The 19065-nt window shown below is 40.9% G+C and overlaps 1 protein-coding gene across 1 annotated transcript in view; it reads right to left on the bottom strand.

The window, feature by feature from the left end:
• Window positions 1–591: 591 nt before the first annotated feature.
• Window positions 592–19065, bottom strand: part of LOC117818637 (multiple epidermal growth factor-like domains protein 9) — a 55094-nt gene continuing 36620 nt past the window's right edge. The window contains exons 3-5 of the mRNA XM_034691588.1: window positions 15018–15157; window positions 6601–6750; window positions 592–611 (exon numbers count right to left, since the gene is read on the bottom strand). Of these exons, the coding sequence (XP_034547479.1) occupies window positions 592–611; window positions 6601–6750; window positions 15018–15157 (310 nt within the window). The remainder of the gene's footprint in view (window positions 612–6600; window positions 6751–15017; window positions 15158–19065) is intronic.

Here is a 19065-nt window from a genome sequence, read left to right as displayed (position 1 = left end):
TTTTCTTCTTCTTTCTTTTTTCTTTTTTCTTTCTTTTTTTTTTTTTCTTTCTTTCTTTCTTTTCTTCTTCTGCTTTCTTTGTTCTTATATGTTTCTTCATCCTTAATTGTCTCCTTTCTATTCCCTGCTTTCCTTCTGTCATCCTTTCTCATTTATTCTTCTCTTTTTTTCTTTCTTCGGTCTCCCTCTCTTTTTCTCTTTTCTTAGGACCTTTCTGGAGTCCCTGAGGCTTCCCTTGTCACGTAGGTTCCTCTGGATCTCTGCTGCTGTGGACGTGCCAGACTCCAGCTCCTACAACTACTACTATCCGTCTCACACTGTCATCTCTCTCTCTCTCTCACCCCCTCTATCCCTCTTCCAACACGGTCTCAGCAAGATGTGTGTTCTAACATGAGTCTGGTCCTGCTGGAGGTTTCTGCCTGTTAAAGGAAGTTTGTCCTTGCCACTGTAACTTGCTAAATGCTGCAAAGTGCTCTGCTCATGGTGGATTAAGATGAGATCAGACTGAGTCCTGTCTGTAAGATGGGACTGGATCTTATCCTGTCTTGATGTTGGTCTTTGGTTAATAATAGAACATAGAGTATTTACGGTCTAGACTGCTCTGAAAGAGTCTGGATGAGAAAATGGTCACAGAGCTTACTTTCACCACAATCTCCTCATGACTTCAATGAGAGCTGGAGATAGACTCCAAATGTCTTATTAGCTGTCAACAACAGTAAACTGTCTGAATTAAGCTCTCGTCGTCCCAATCTGAAAGAACTGACTAATCCTGCTGATTTTTAAATCCTCAATATCAAAACAAGTCTTGAACCTACGAGGGCCGTCCCGAGGGTCAGTGACTCATTCAAGAGGTTTAAGACTCTTTCTGTAAATCCCTCATATACCAGATAATCTGGGCCTAACATTAATGCAGGCCCAAGACCAGATTCTCCTTGGATTCATGAGAGAAGTGAATCAGAAACAAAGTCAGCCCAGAACTCGGATGGAAGTTTGTCCACTTAATGTGTTTACACTCACATGCAACTGTGATAATTGAGATTAACAGATCACACTTGATCATTTCAGATCAACACAACGGCCTCTTTTTAAAGAATCTTTTTAGAGACACTGGTTGGACGAGCGGTTTGAGCACAAACAAAAAACACAGAGGTCCTAGTCCGCTTTAAGCAGTTTTCTGGTTCGACTGTCAGCCATGACTTTTTGCTGCATGTCTTCCCTCACTCTCTACTCCCCACCTTCTCCCCTGTCTCTCTTCAGCTGTCCGCTCAGTTTTTAGGGTAAAAAATACCTCCCAAAAAACTTTAAATAAATAAAGTATTTCTTAATTCCAGATATATCTTATTCTATATATTAGTATATTGCTCTTGAGTAGTGATTCCTGGTGTTTATATATTCAAATTTTGTTGTCCAGTAACAAACTACAAACTCAATTTTATCCAGATTCTTCACTTGAGTGCTTTTTTTCTCAGAATTAAGAAACACCTTAATATTTTTAATTTATTAATAGTCCACTTTCTCAACAAAAAAAAAACCTTAAGGTGTATTTTTTTTATTCTGAGATTAAAGTCAGTAGCGTAATTATTTTCTAAGAATTAAAATAAACATATTTTTTTTGTATTTATTAAATCATATGCTTCCCCCCAATAAATAAATAAATCTTAAATTGTATTTTTTTTAATTCAGAGATTAAATTCAGTATTTCAATTTTATTCTCCAAATTCAAAAAAAACTTGTTTTTTTTTCTCTTTATTAAAAGTCAATTTTGCCAAAAAATAAATCTTTAAATACATAAATAAATCTTTTTTTTTTTTTTATTCTGAGATTAAAGTCAGTATTCAATTTTTTTTCCTCAGAATAAAAAAAAACTTAATTTTTTTTCTATTTATTAAATCATCTATTTCCCCCATAAAAAAATAAATACATCTTAAATTGTATTTTTCTGTTAATTCTGAGATTAAAGTCAGTATTTTAATTTTATTCTCCAAATTAAAGAAACACCTTTAATATTCTTTTCTTTATGAATAATCGACTTTCCTCATTTTTTTTAGTGGCCCTAATCCTCGTCCTTAATTGTGACATTTATCTACCTTTTTATATTTTATCAGAGTTAAATAATTGCTTTATTGTGTGGAAGCATATATTCTGTTATCTCTGATGTTGTATAAACCAAAAAACTGTCAAGAAAAAAAGCTTTCTTGATTTAAACGTTCTATTTAATTATTCTAACATCAATATCTCACATTGAATCCTGTTGTCAAGGTTATGGTTGAGTATTAAATGTAAAGATAACAGACTTTAGTTGACAGCCTGCATTAGCCCCATAAATCTAAAGACTGAGGGAAACACACGTCCTGTTCTGGGAAAGTCTCATGTCTGTTGCGACATACCAGGAGCACGCAGGAACATGAAGAAAACAGTCTTCATGTTCCTGATCAGGGAAACCTGTTCTTGAGTCCCATCGAGCTCTTTTTGTACCTTTCAGCTTCTATCCTTCACCTCTTCATGGCACAGTGACAGACAGTTAAAACACATTTCACACAGAAGTGAGAGGATTTAGAAATCTGACTGTAATTCAACCCAGATCTCAGCCCCCAAAGAGACCCCTGGGCTGGGCGTGTGGTGCTGGAAGTAGGGCAGCAGGAGCCTGGAGGTGGAGGAGGTGGGGTCAGGGCACGGTTATTTCCAGACTGTCGTGTAATTGAAATGGAAAGCACCTCAGTTGAGTTCCTCTTCAGCGTTATTTCTTACCTCTATGTATTTATCGTCAAACTGACTGAACCTCCTTGTGATCGTTTGAGCTGTGATCAGCAGAGGGAGCTGAACATGCAGGGCTCAGGAGATGCTCAGGAGACGACAGCCGGCGTAGACGTAAATGTATAATATGCTTTTTTTAACAACCTGTGACACAAACTATAAAAGTCGCAGCCAGTTCGGTCACATCAGGGAGTGTTGTGCACATCAGTCACACCCGTCCTTACCACAAAGTAACAAGAGACCTGGACTTGATCAGGACTGGATCATCAGATTCTCTGATTTTGAATTCTGCAAGTGTGAAGAAGTGGATCTGATATAAAACTGCTTCTCTCCTTATCCTTGAGCTAGGACTTCAGTCAGCAAAGCCCTGAATGCTCACTTTGGACAAACAGGTGTAACCAGAGCTGCAGCTGTAGTCTGATTTATCAAATACCTGCTTGTAGGAGGATTAATAAATGAATTCACTTTGTTCTGTTTAGTGTTTTCCTGCAGAAAGGACAAATCCCTTCCAGCTTCCTGCTTCTAAAATTTGCTGATGTCATTGTGCGAGTAGATTCAAGCAGCTGAATGAAAGGACATACCTCCAGTTATATAGGAACCGGTTATACATTATGATAGTGTCTCATGTGTGAGTGTGCATGCTGATAGACTTGTATTACATGACTCATACTGTTTGAATAACAGAGTATGTCATTCATTATTGTTTTATTTTTATAATAACACTTTTTATTATTAGTATGTGTTTATTATAATTATTATATTATTATAATTATTATAATTATTATAATAATAATAATTATTATCATTATTATAATTATTTTTATTTTCATTATTACTTTTTCCTACCTTGTTGAAATCTATCTCCACATTTAAAATACAAATGATCACAATTGTCTTCATTTCTCATTGATATGTATTTGTGTATACATGTATATATGTGTAATAATATAAATAATAACAATACAATAAAATAAATTGATAAATAAAATGAAAAATATATAAATGAATGAATAATGTATACAAAAACACAAACAAACAAACAAACAGAAACTTATTGATAATAACAATAATTATCACTGTTATCATGGATGAGCCATAACTTCCTTCAATTAAACTGCTCCAAATCCAAAGCAATACTTATTGGCACCCCCCACCAGGTCCAATCATCCCCCATAACCACTATCACCTTTTCTGGACAATCTATAACCATTTCATCTGCTGTCACCAACCTCAGTGTGAGACTGGACCCTCACCTAACATTTGACAATCACATCAAGCACCTGTCCAAATCCTGCTTCTTCCACTTAAGGAACATTGCCAGACTCCGCCCCTCCCTCACCGTATCTGATGCTGAAAAGATTGTCCACGCCTTCATCTCCTCCAGGCTCGACTACTGCAATGCCCTCCTCATTGGGACCCCCATTAAAAGTCTCCACAAGCTCCAACTAATTCAGAACACCGCAGCCAGGGTCCTACTCAGAGTCCGAAAACACAAACACATCACCCCAGTACTCCACACACTTCACTGGCTTTCTGTCACTGCAAGAATCAACTACAAAGTCGCTCTCATCAACCATCAATGCATCTATGGAAACGCCCCAGCATAACTCTAGAAACTCCTCACCCAGCAAACCCCAACCAGGAACTCACACTCCGCACATCAGAACCTCCTACACCTCCTCTACCCTCCCAGAACCAAGCTCCGGACCATGGGAGATCAGGCCTTTTGTGCTGCTGCACCACGTCTGTGGAACTCCCCGCCCAGCTGCCTCAGGACCCCACAGACTGTGGATGCTTCACTAACAAACACATAGTCCTCCTGCTCTCTGCCTGCTCTGCTTTACTAACACACACACACACACACACATAGTCCTCCTACTCTCTGCCTGCTCTGCTTTACTAACACACACACACACACACACACACACACACAGTCATCCTGCTCTCTGCCTGCTCTGCTTTACTAACACACACACAGTCCTCCTGCTCTCTGCCTGCTCTGCTTTAGTAACACACACACACACAGTCCTCCTGCTCTCTGCCTGCTCTGCTTTACTAACACACACACACACACACACACACACACACACACACACACACACACACACACACACACACACACACACACACACACACACACACACACACACACACACACACACACACACACACACACACACACACACAGTCCTCCTGCTCTCTGCCTGCTCTGCTGCAGACGTTTGGCTGACTGCACAAGCCTCACCCAGACACGGATCATCTGTTGTCACAATGAAAGCACGAGTTATATAATAAATGAGGTGTGTTATTTGGATGATTTCATACGAGCTATTAAAATGAGCTGCTGATGAAGAATGTTGTTTTTAAAGCTCTTAACAGCCCTGCTCCTCCACACATCATTGATCTCCTCTCATTATGTTCCAGCTCGATCTCTGAGGTCCTTGAATGCTTCCCTTTTAAATGTTCCCCGTGTGTTCCTCACAAAGAGAGAGAGAGCTTTCTGTTTTTATGCCCCTAAACTCTGAACTCTCTGCCGCTGGTCATCAAAACAGTGAGCTCTCTGAGTATCTTCAAAAGTAAACTTAAGACTTAACTTTTTAATCTGGCTTTTAACTTGGAGTAATTTATTTTTCATCCTGGACTGCATTATTACCAATATTACTGTTAGTATCGTTGATTGAAAATAATTAATTTTATTTGATTATATTCTATCTTATTAAAATGTATTTTATCTTTATTATATCTTATTTTATTTAATTCTATATTATATTGTTTTTTTCATTTGGTTTAATTTCATCTTATTTTACGCTATTTGATTTGATTCTATCTCATTAAAATGTATTGCATTTTATTATATCTTATTTTATTTTAATCTACCTTATTTTGTTTTTTATTTGGTTTTATTTTATCTTTTTTTTATTCTATATTCATTTATTTATTTTTATTTTATTTTAAACTAATTTATTTTGCGTTATGTTATTTTATTCCAACTTATTTTATTTTATTTCATTCTACATTGTTTGATGTTTTTAAATTTTTTCTATCTTGCTTTATATTATGGTATTTTATTCTGTTATTTTATGGTATTTTATTTTTTTTCAGTCTATCTTATTTTACTCAAAATTATTCTACATCATTTATCCTATTTCATTTTATTATACATCATTTATCCCATTTTCTCTATTTAATTCTATGTTACATTGTTATATTTTATTTTATTCTACAATATTTCATCCTATTTTTTAAATTTAATTCTGTCTTATGTTATTCTGTTTCATTCTATTTTATTCTACATTATTTTTATCTTATTTTATTTTATTCTACACTATTTTACGTTCTTTTATTAATATCAAATTTTTCTGGTATAATTCAGATTTTATTTTATTTTGAAGTATTTCATATTCCCTCCCTCTATCTTGTTTCAGTCTTCTATAATTTCACCTATTGCTATTTTCTGTCTCTATACTTCTTTGAAGCACTTTGGGCTGCATGCTTGAATGTGTGAAAGAGGCTTTCTAAATAAAGATGAGATGAGTTGAGAGATAAGGAGTTAGGCTTTAAAATAGACCTATTTATTACTCCACACTTCAATGATAAACCTTGATTTACAGCACAACACACCATCATGGTAACATCTTTGCTTCTCGTACATGATGTAAACACAACACAACACAAAGACAAGCCTCACTCTGATGTTATCAGATGTTATCAGTGGGAACAAACCTGCATGACCCTGAAGTGGATAAGACCCTGACTGTCTGCTGTGTGTGTGTGTGTGTGTGTGTGTGTGTGTGTGTGTGTGTGTGTGTGTGTGTGTGTGTGTGTGTGTGAGCAGCAGGGACTGACCCATGTGACAGGTGCCGGTGGAGCTGGCGTTGGAGCAGGAACATGGTACACAGGCTTCGGTCAGGGCGGTCGCAGGGATGCGGATGAAAGCGGGCTTGCACTCCTCACAGTTGGATCCCTGCGTGTTCCCCTCACAGTTCAGACACACTCCTGCAGAACAGAACAAAGGTCACATGATCAGAGAGGGGAGTGTGTGACCGAAGGCACACAAAGAGTGAGATAAGACGGTTACATAACTCTGCCTCATACTTTCCCTTAGATCAGGGCAGACGTTGCGAAATCAATCCAATGACGGAGAGCTTAAAGGTTTTAAATATTCAGTTCTCTTTAGTTTGGTTAAATATTTCCTTTGTTTACGAGACCTAAGGAAAAGAGCATTCAGATTTAGTTCACACTGATTCAAACACTGACTCAACATCACTGATGATGGATTACAAAGTAAGAGTCAAACAGAAACAGTGGTTTAATGTAAAGGAGTACAAGTTCTTTGCTGCAGAACTTAAAGGTGACATATCATGCAAAATCAGCTTTTTAATGGTTCTCTACCTGAAATATGTGTCCCTGGCATGTCTACAAACCCCCCGAAAATGAAAAGAATCCATTCTGCCCCTGTTCTGATTTCTCCACCTTTCTGTAAATGTGTGCTGAAACCAGCCGTTTCAGTTCTCAGTGTTTTTCATACGTCACAACGACATCCGGTCTGTAATGGAAGTCAGAGCTCGGAGCTTGTTTAGCCCATAGACTGTATAAAATACAACTCAACCCCTCCTCTGTTTTTCATTCCCTGCACACGTGTGTGCTAACAAGGAGCTTAGGAGGGAGGCATGCTAGTTGTAGGCTGTCATAATAAACACAAAGGTCGGTTTTACTCTCCACGTCTGCAGATTTGAAGATCTAGTGGATGATTTTTATTTTTCATGGAAAAGTGCTAGCGCTAGTTAGCATAGCCACATAGCTACATGTTCGTAGCTGTGTACCAAGACACACGTCTACATACTGACAAATAAAACAACAAGAAACACTAAATCTGTGACCAATGGTTCAGAAAGGTCCTGCTGCAGGCGCCTCTCCATCAGGATCAGATTCTGGATCAGATTCAGAAGGTTGAAGTAACGCGGGTCTGTGAGCAGCCCACATGTTAACATTAGATCGACGTGCTGGAGAGCCGAGGCCACATCCACTTCCTGAGGGGGCGTGGTCAGAGAGCTCATTCTCATTTAAAGGCACAGACACAGAAAACAGCCTGTTCTGATCAGGGCTGAAAAAGAGGGGTTTACAGGCAGACCAAAATCTGATTTATAAGTGTTTCTTTGAGCAATAAACTTTAAATACATGTTTTGGGGACCTCTTAGCAGAATATGTCACCTTTAAAGTATCTGGACTAAAGTTTTAAAAGATGTTTCTGTCAACGTCCACTTTGCTCTAAATGAATGGAAACAGAGATTAAAAACTAAGGGTGGTGTTACACATCAAGGAAGGAGAAAGAGGAGAAACAACAACATAACATGAAGAAGAAGAAGAATCATAAACCAAGCGCAAACATGCAACTGGAGAGATTTCACAGCAGCAGTTTCACTTTCAAGTCCAGACTCGCCAGAATGAGTGAGTAGTGACAACATGAGTGAATACCACTACACTGTAAAGACCTTCTTCTCTTCATATGACTCCATTTTTAAAGTTGTTGATGGTTTAACATCATTCCTCGTACGTTTTAATACTTCAGTATAAAGGCGTTTTTCGACCGCAGGAGCTTTACCCCGGAACTATGTGCGTTTCGACCGGGGTAACCAGGGTCTAAACTTAGTTCAGGGGTAGATAATCTCCCCCCCTGAACAGCCTCTGCTTGGGGGTAGTACTTTTCAAAGGTCCTGGGACTTTCAGGGGAATGTAACAGTGTTTGTGGAGTTTACACAGCTGTTGAAACACAGAGGGAGTTCCTGGGAATGCAAACTAGTTTAGTTTTTATTAAGATTTCAAAATATTATTCAGTATAACTTTTTTCTCCATATGTCACTGGCCTGATTTGCACAATCTACCGGGACTTCAGCCCGCGGTCAAAACGCAGACAACAATGGGGGCACAGGAACCTTTTAGTTCCGGGGAAAGTAGTTCTGGGGGCTAAAAGACCCTGGAACTCTTGGTCGAAATGCACCTTAAGACAAATACTTTGATGCTGTGAGGTTCCTAGTCTCCTTCCTTCCCTTTTCTTCCTGTTTCCCTTTCCCTGTGTGTTTGTCTTGTTTGTCTGCTCACCTGGAAATGGGTGTGGACTCAACTCACCTTGCTGCTAATCTACAATCAAGCCATCCACTCTGTCTGCAGTACTAAAGCCCGCCTCAGTCCTCCACTCATCGCCGGATCGTCCGTTTACCAAGCGTGGTACTCAGCTCAGGCCCTCTTGAAATGTGTTTTTTGAACTCCTTTTTCTCCCCTGAAACAAACTAACTTTGTGTCTCTCTGTGAACAGATCTCCAAGCAGCTTTTCAAGAACCAAACGCCCAGCTCCAGAACCACAGCCAGCCCACTCACCATCCATAACGCAGACTGGAAACTAGAACTCTACCTGCAAGATCTCTCATTAAAAACCCTGTTCTCAAAAACCTCATCCTTGCCTCCCTTTTGTCAGTACTGTGGGTCCTAACCCGGATTCGTTGCACCAACAGATGCTCGAGTTCAGCACACATCAGATACTTTTACTTGAGTATTATCAGAACAGCTGAAAGGATCCTACAGATCTGCTTGTCATGTTTTAAATGTGCACAACCACCTTTCCAGGGCAGTGCTGCTGCAGGAGCTGCACAAAAGACATCTCCTTCTAAAGGTTTGCATGAGTCTAACATTTATGTTTAGGTTTAATCACGTTTTTCTAAAAGTTTAAATCAGATATTTATAAGGCTCCCTTTTGATTTCTGCTAGGTTAACATAAAGACAGAGGGGACAAGGTGTGACAGATGTCTCATGTCCTTGGTCGTGTAGGCTGCAATCAGTGCCTGCGTTCCCTCGGGATGAATTAAGAGTCTGTCTTTTTAAAGCTCATGTTCACTTAAGGTTAGCACATAACTCAGGACTCCCAGTCATGAAGTCATTCATTGTTATAATAGTAAATATTAGTGTCGGTGTCGCCTCCATTGCTCTGTTTGTGGTTGAGCTGTTTTGCTTCCATGCTGGTAGAAAGAGCTCACGTAGACGTGACTGAACCTGTCCCCGGGCCGCATAGCATGCTACATCTTTGAGTAAAGGCAGGTCTGAACCGTGAATCACCGAGGTGTCAACAGACGAGCTGCTAATGCATGGAATCAGCTCCCGAACACACCTCGACATTACAGGATGAATTATAGGTTCCACCTGAAGGAAAGTGCTTCTGCTCCACGGACGGTGCAGCAGAGACGAGAAAGAGGAGCTGGGTTTGTGATCACAGAACACAGGGTTGGATTTTAGAGTCACTGATTAGTTTATGTTGGTGGTCTGAAGAGTATCCTGAAATGTATCAAAGTCTAAATGAAGCAAAGAGCTCAGGATGTAAACTTTTAAATTATTGATCACACGTTTTTAAAGTTTGATTATTTCTTTCTCTTGTGCACAGCGAGGCAGAAAGTCCCTAACAGAGCCAGAGGATTCCCTCTGTGTTATTTGTTCCTGAAGTTTCCAACTGGAGCCAAATCTTTCCTTAGAGGTCTCATATTCTGTGATTTGAAGGTGACACATGTAAAAAAAAAAATGAAAAGAATCCATTCTGCCCCTGTTCTGATTTCTCCACCTTTCTGTAAATGTGTGTTGAAACCAGCCGTTTCAGTTTTCAGTGTTATTCATACGTCACAACCTCATCCGGTTTGTAACTGAAGTCAGAGCTCGGAGCTTGTTCAGCCCATAGACTGTATAAAATACAACTCAACCCCTCCTCTATTTTTCATTCCCTGCACACATGTGTGCTAACAAGGCGCTTAGGAGGGAGGCATGCTAGTTGTAGGCTGTCTTAATAAACACAGAGGTCGGTTTTACTCCCCACGTCTGCAGATTTGAAGATCTAGTGGATGATTTTTATTTTTCATGGAAAAGTGCTAGCGCTAGTTAGCATAGCCACATAGCTACATGTTAGTAGCTGTGTACCAAGACACACGTCGACATACTGATAAATAAAACAACAAGAAACACTAAATCTGTGACCAATGGTTCAGAAAGGTCCTGCTGCAGGCGCCTCTCCGTCAGGAACAGATTCTGGATCAGATTCAGAGGGTTGAAGTAACGCGGGTCTGTGAGCAGCCAACATGTAAACATTAGATCAACGTGCTGGACAGCCGAGGCCACATCCACTTCCTGAGGGGGCGTGGTCAGAGAGCTCATTCTCATTTAAAGGCACAGACACAGAAAACAGCCTGTTCTGAGCAGGGCTGAAAAAGAGGGGTTTACAGGCAGACCAACATCTGATTTATAAGTGTTTTTATGAGCAATAAACTTTAAAGACGTGTTTTAGGGACGTCTTAGATCAATATATGTTGATGAAAAAGATCAAAATATGTCACCTTTAAGGATCAGAGTCTCCTCGTCCTCCTTTCTGTCAGACTTTGGGACAATCTCAGTATCCAGGCTGTTTTTAGTGACATGATTTCTCAAACGTAACTCTAAACATACGTGGCTCGTCCTCATTATGGCGCCCATGTACAGAGCAGTGATGACATCGTACTGCTTCAAGCAACTCTCAACAACTTCAGTCCGATTTTTGGCTTAAAGAAGTCCCTGATGGACAACACAGCAGCACCAGAGGCCGGCTAGCATGATGGGCTAACCCTTCACTCATACTCAGTGTAATGTAAGCAGGGCTGAAAAAGAGGGTTTTTCAGGCATGCCAAAATCTGATTTGAAAGTGTTTTTTTGAGCAATAAACTTTAAAGACATGTTTTGGGGACCTCTTAGACCAATATATGTTGATGAAAAAGAGCAGAATATGTCACCTTTAAAGGGTTAAACGCCAAATAGAGCAGTGAAATTTTGACTATCTGTGTTTTTCCTCCAGACTTCTCATGTTTCTCTGATAATTTCCAGACGTCTGCATCCTCAGAACCGTCTTCTGCTGGTGAGACTACATTATTTAACAAAACACTGGGATCTAAAAGCTGAATGTGACGATTCCTGCAGAGTCAGAAGACGTCAGAAGAGTCATGTGGGACTCCTTCAGCGTCTGTTGTGAAAGCTCACACTGCAGAGTGTCTGTCTGGTTCTATTTTACCCCGCTGTGTGAGAGGCTCTAAGATCTTTCCAAGAGTTAATCAAAGCTCTGAAAATGTTTGAAACAAAGATCCTGTATTAGGAGTCTCAGGTCTTACATAATGCATTCCTCACAGCAGCAGCAGCAGCAGGTTGAAACGTGTGCTCTGAGAGTTCAGAAGGTGACGAATCATAAAACTCGGCTTTCTCTGATTCAGTCTGTGGATGTTGTTCCCGGTCGGAGTCCGAGCTGGGACAGTCTGTCTCGGTCCTGTTAGAAGTGACGAGTCCCCGTCATGTTTATTTGAGGTCCACGCGGTTTGGTGTACTGTATAATTTGCAGTTGCACAATGTGTTCTTGTGCGGGCAGCCCCGGGGAGAGGCCAGGGTCAGACTTTAAAAGGAGCTGTCAAACCTGAGCTATGTTAATCCACAGCAGTGTGAGTGCTGAGCCCGGGCCTGGCTGCAGCTCTCCATCTGCCCCTGCATTATAATGGGAAGACATATGGCCTCTAAAACTAAACCCCCACCTTTCCTCCACCCTGTCACTTAAAGCCTGAGTGCTGGGAGGAGAGCAGAAATCCTCCGAGGGCACAGAGGACGACAATCCACCTCAAATCATCCTGAAACAGACTTCTGATTGTCTCCAGCATCAAAGACTTCACTTGTGTCTCTATCTAAGCAACAGAAAACTGGACTTCAGTCATGTTTCCAGAGTAAATATTTACACAAGAGGGACTGGAAGCTTGTTTACTCTCTCCAAACACAGCAGGTTATTGTCAGCGCACAACACAGAGGTGTAAAAGATTCCCTCTGTCTCCTAAAAGTCACAAATTCAAATCTTTAGTTTTCCATTCAACAGTCAAACCTCTGCACGTTTTCAGCTGCGTCATCGTCCACAGAGCAAAGCAGGAGCTGAATTATCTAAACAGCTTTCCTTCCACTCTCTCAGACGAACACAGAGGGGGAATAAATACGCTGAATAAAGCAGCTTAACAATAAAAGAGTCTCTCTGAAGCCGGCACAGGACGCCACGAAGGACTGCTGTTAAATATTTCTGATGTGCTCGGCTTCTTCAGAGAGAAGATAAAATTCACTTTAGAAATCAGCATCATTTAATGATGTCTGATCCATATTTCAGGGTTTCACCAGAGACGCTTTGAGCTCCTGTCTTCAGAATCTTTACAGCAGATGTGTGTCTAACATGAGTCTGGTCCTGCTGGAGGTTTCTGCCTGTTAAAGGAAGTTTGTCCTTGCCACTGTAACTTGCTAAATGCTGCTTTGTATTGTCTTGTTCCTACAGTCATGCACCTTCATATCTTAAAGATCTCATAGTGCACTATTACCCCTCTAGAACACTACACTCCCAACATGCAGGCCTGCTCATCGTACCTAATGTCTCTAAAAGTAGTATGGGAGGTAGAATCTTCAGTTATCAGGCCCCTCTCCTTAAAACAGGACGGCTTCAAACTTTCCTTTTGATAAAGCTTATATTTAGAGCTGGATCAGGTTTGGACCAGCTCTTTGTTATGCTGCTATAGGCTTAGACTGCCGGGGGAACTAACACACTGGGATCCTGTCTCTCCCTCTCTCTCCTCTGTCTGTCTCTTACTTTGATAATAATAATAACTGATATTTATATAGCACCTTTCAAGAAACCCAAAGTCACTTCACAGGGTCAGGTAGGGGGTCTTGGGGGGTAGGTGGGGATATCTAATGGGGAAGGCCTTGAGGAAAAAGTGCGTTTTGACTGTTTTTTTAAGTCACGTGACTCCAGCTGTCCGGAGGTCCTGCTCCGTGCTGCGTTCCAAAAACACAACCAATGGGTGTTGACAGACAAGAGAGCACAGAGCCGGACCGCAGCGGGTCGGAGATGGACCGGGCACAGATCTGGTTCAACACTGTTCACTCTCCTTATCACAATCAGCTCAGTTCTATAGAAAATGTACGTTGGATCAATATGTTTTCTCTGTGTATGTGTGTGTGTGTGTGTGTGTGTGTGTGTGTGTATTGTTTCTAATGATGAATATAACTTCTCATCTTAGGCTGCACAAGGCCTGCAGAGGTACATATTCATCCTGGACTATTTCAGTACAGGACTTCTGATAGAGTGCAGATCTGTGCCAATCTGATTGCATGTGAAACATAAAGTGCTTCGGATCTGAGTTTTGCACGCACGCACGCACGCACGCACGCACGCACGCACGCACGCACGCACGCACGCACGCACGCACGCACGCACGCACGCACGCACGCACGCACGCACGCACGTCTCAGCAACAACAGACGAGCGACAAGGGCTTGAAGATCCCCCGCTATCACGAAGGTGTCCTGTTTGGGAACACTTTGTTTCCCGGTGAGGAGCAAAGTGCAGACATTGGCAGCAAGTTCAGGATGATACAGCACCACAAGAATGTGAGTATCACCGCAGCGAGGAAAAGAACATTGCGGTGCAGAATCAGCTCCCTTTTACAATGACACAGCCTCATGCTGGTAACTCTGAGCAGTCTGACGTGAGAACAAATGCAGCTGGTGTTTTTCAAAGTAGCAGACCTACGACTGCACTCAGAGTTTGAGAACACAGGATTCAAACTCATTTTAAAGGTGATGAGCTGAGATTTAAAATTCATTGCAGCCCTTTAGGAACAAGTGAACGCTGCTGTTGTGCATGAACAAGAGACGTCACGACCAAGACATCTGACGGATGAATGGAGGGACATGCAGAGATATCAGTTTCAGGTTGATCCTGTGCTCGAAGGGGATTCAGAAAAACCCAAAGATGTCTGTGTCTGTCTCAGCACTTTGAAAGAAAGTTCAGTCCTTAAAAATATATATATTTGGTTTAATTTATTTGAGAATCTTTTATTTATTGGAGACCTTTTTGATTCTCTGTTGCAGTGTTTTTCTAGTTTTGTATTTTTAGATTTAGATGTTTCACTTCAGACAAAGTGTAAAAGAGAAGTCCTTTAAGAGACACTTTATGAGTCGCTTTTGTTTCCTTTACTGCTCTGAACATGACTTAAAAATCAAAGTACAAACCTACCTGTGATTTTTATGTATCGTTACACCCTCAGAGTCAGTGGTGATATCTAAAATGCTTCACAACATGACCCCACAGTAAGCTCCATGTGTGCACGGTCAGTTCATGTCTGACACAGACGTCTGTCAGTTGATTACTAAAGTGATTCAGTGCATTGATCTCGCAGCAGACTCACCGGACTGTGGATGGCAGTAGTTGGTGTGGTTGTTGCACTGGCAGGGCCGGCAGCCCGTGCTGCTGAAGTGGAAGAAACCCGGGTGGCATTCATCACACTTTGGTCCGTACACTCCGGTCTTGCACACACATATCCCTGAGCTGGAAGAGGCAGAACAGAGGTCACAAAATCAGACGTGTGAAAAATGCAATCGAACACGGAAGCATTTCAAAAACAACAACACAACGAGAAGAGCAGAAATGGAGGGAAGAGTAGGAGAGGGGAGAGGCAAGGCAGTGTGCTCGCTTTTTGGATTGCCGACATGACAGCTGATATCCGCACTTGACTTCCTGCAGGTTCGCCCATCCATCCATCTGCTTTCCTAAACTCGGCTCCAAGTTTAGAGGGAAGCTGTGACTACACCAGCATGCTTAGTACGAACTGTTTTTCCCCTTACATTTGTTCCCTCAATGCATACTTTGTAAAAAAAATATATAAATATATATATATATATATATATATATATATATAAAATCAGGTTTTCTGCACAATCAACTGCTCAGGTGTTTTTAACCAGACTGCAGCTGCACTGAGTCCCATCAGCAGCACTGTTTGATGACTCCTGCACCAAGCTGGAAGGACTGACCGTGCTGTGCAAAAACATCTAACAGAAAATATATATAGCATGGTAAATGGACTGCACCTTTCCATTCTTCATACCCTTCAAGGCATTTTTAAGCCACATACTTTTTAATACAGTCTTTAATGAACTCATTCACAGACTGAACATAGGGCTGTTGGGATTCTGATTCAGGTATGTCGCCAAAGGACACTTCAACATGCAGACAAGAGGAGCATTGGTTTAATTTTTGACATCCCAATAAGTGGATGACTCGCTTTAGATTCAAAGATGATCAAAGATTTGAACAAATACATCTCTCTCTATCTCACTCACTCTATGTCAAATTATGAACAGAGACCCAACACCAAGACAGGATAAGACTCAGTCTGACCCCACCTTAATCCACCATGAGCATTGCACCTCGCAGTATTTTAGTTACAGTGGAGAGGACAAACTTCCTTTAACAGGCAGAAACCTCGAGCAGGACCAGACTCATGTTAGACACACTGTTTCCCAGTTTCTTCCCCCAGGCCGTCACACTGATGAACACTTAACACTGTGTCATAAACCAGCTACCTCATGGACAGAGACACCTTCATATTTGCACTATTGCACATTATCTCATGTTTGTCTATTGTTTCTTTTATTGCACTTGTGCCTTTTGTACTTGTATATATATATTTTATTAGTACTTGATTTTTAGTGTCTGTCTATTTATGTTTGTACAGGGAGTACGCAAAAAATACCAGAGTCAAATTCTTTGAATTCTTGAAATACATTGTGATTAAAGTTCTTTCTGATTCTGATTCATCTGATTCTGAGACCGAGTTGGGTCTGGAAAGAGGGATAGAGGAGAGTAAGAGACAGAGGGAGTGGGGATAGTGTTTGTGCCTATGACTTCAGTTATTCGCTGGGTTTTTACAGCAGGAGCTTTCCCCAGGAACACAGAGACCAGAGTCTGAATCACATGAAGGACTAAGTCTCAATGTAGACGATTTCAAAAGTTTGTTCACCAGAGAGCCTGTCGACTTGATTTTTACAACCGAAATGAATCTGAAAGTGAAGTATGTAGAGAGGTAACTCCTCACCACAGTGTTGCGGACTGCCCCAAGTAGAGGTCTGAATTAAGGCAGAAAAAAGGGGGTAAGGATTAGAAGGACATGACTGGTTCTCATTAATGGAACAGGAGACTGGGTCAGCACACCTGCACGCCGGTCTGCAGGGTAACTCTGGCTGGCTTGGCGGTGAGTAACTGTTTTCGAAGCCGCCTACTCTACTAGTGGTATACTGATTTGTCCTAAATTCAGTATGTAGTATGTAAACAAGAGCCAAATCTGCCAAAACTACCCGGATGTCGTACTGATTCAGGAACATGTCTCAGTCTGCTGCAGACCAGTCTCCCTCACGTACTGTTTCCCACAATGCACAGCGCGAACTTCTTCTTCTTTTTTCTGTATATGACGGGAGAACTCCGTTTTAAGATGCTGTGCAAATCATTAAATTCCATATGAACCACTTCTTAACTTTTTAAATCATCAGTGATGCTAAAGAAGCAGTTTATCTATCAGCTTGGTCGTTGTTTACTTCCGCTTTCCAAAACCAGAAATCCAGCAACACCTGACCCAGCATCCTGCAGTCAGACTACATACCACCTTCAAACGCAGTATGCTGCACGTACCAAAATCCCAGGTAGTCTGTAGCAGCTGGTTTCAAAAACAGTCTTCGTCTCTGAGTTGATGTTTCTTCTTTTATTTGGTTGGGTTATATTTGAAAGATAAAGACTGTCTCTCTGAATCTCACACTACTACACACGTGTTTCCAGAGACTGAGCATGGCTGTAAAATGTAAACACACACTCCAGGTGTGTTTGTGTGTGTGAGGCAAATAATCGTAGAATAGATGCCAATGATTATCAAATAGTGTTTTGGCTTGAACTGCCCATCCCTAGAACAGATGGGTGATGAGACAGAGACTACGTGCATTTATTATACAGTCTACGGTTGATACTTAAAGTCACCGTTATAGAAGACTCCTCCTGAGCATGCCCTCCAAGGCGCACCTCCCCCATCACTTCAACCAGAAGGTAACTGAGCTGTGAGAGCCCATCTGACTCTGTGAAAGGGGCTTTAGCAACAATACATTATAGTGCTTAGCAGAAAGCCTTTTATTGGCCTCATGTGTTTAATATAACAGGCTTCCAAGAATGCTTCAGCACAGATAAATCCAATTACATCTGAGCTCTCTGGCAATAATAAACACATGACTTCTTTTTTATTCGTTAATGTGTTTCTCCCAGATTGGAGCTGCTCTCCCTCCTTCTGAAGCTGGCTGTTAAAAATAGGAGGCGCATGTTTACACAGGAAAGGAGTGAGTGGTGATGAAAGGATGTGTTTATTCCCAGAGAAGAATCATCTGAGGCTCTCTGATCCCACTCAAATCAAGGTGATGTTCCAGGAAACAAACACTAAGTCAAGCTAGATCAGCCCTCGGACCCAGACAATGGACTCTGAAACGTAATCTGGAGACAATGACTTCAAAACAATTGAAGTAAATCAAGAGTGACTGGAAGCACTTTCCTCCGAGTGTGTGCGTGGGTCTTCATACAAGCAGGGCTTTGTTAAAACAACTGCACTTAATGCAAATGAAGAGGCCCACGGCGCAGCTCAGCGGGGCGTGGGCACTGCTGAGGACGAGAGATCAACAGCCCTCATTCTTCTGGCCTAACACACACACACACACACACGCACACGCATCAACACATACATATACATAACAAACAATAGCTGAAATTATTCACATGCCGCATCATGACCCTAATGCAATGAAGTGAGCGTGATGATGTCCAACTGTCACGGAGACACCGAGCGAGAACTCCTCGCACTCAGGGAGAAGGGCTCCACTTCACAACACTATCGTTATGAGGAGAATAAAACAGATGAACTGTGTGAGCAGCATGCAGATAACAGGAATATAAAATGAAATACAAAGAAGAGGAAGATTTAAAAACAGCATCCGATTAGGAAGAAAAACAGAGGGAGAGAGGGAGGAAGAGGAAGAGCAGAGGTAGGAGGATTATAAGAGATGATTGTCACAATACAAGTACAAGTACATTATTACTTTTATGACCATCATTTTTATCTATTTTATTTTCTATCTTCTTCTTTTTCATTTTTTACTTTATTTTTCTGGTATTTATTTGATTTTATTAAATTGATTGGTTTTATTTTAATTTACTTTATTTTTATTCCATCTTATTCTATCTTCTTTTTTAATTCTTTTTCAACATTTTATGTTTCTGGTATTTATTTGATTTGATTTATTTAGTTGATTGATATTACTTTATTTTTATTCTTAAAGTACTTCACACCACTTGCCTCAATAATGTTTTAGCCTTGTATCAGTTCACCTCTTGCTGTTGTTTTCTGTCTTTTTAAATTATTTTTATTT

This window comes from Notolabrus celidotus, chromosome 9 (genome assembly GCF_009762535.1).
Source record: "Notolabrus celidotus isolate fNotCel1 chromosome 9, fNotCel1.pri, whole genome shotgun sequence".
NCBI lineage: Eukaryota > Metazoa > Chordata > Actinopteri > Labriformes > Labridae > Notolabrus > Notolabrus celidotus.
The sequence above is the reverse complement of the archived record's forward strand: the minus strand, read 5'-3'. Positions and strand labels throughout refer to the sequence as shown.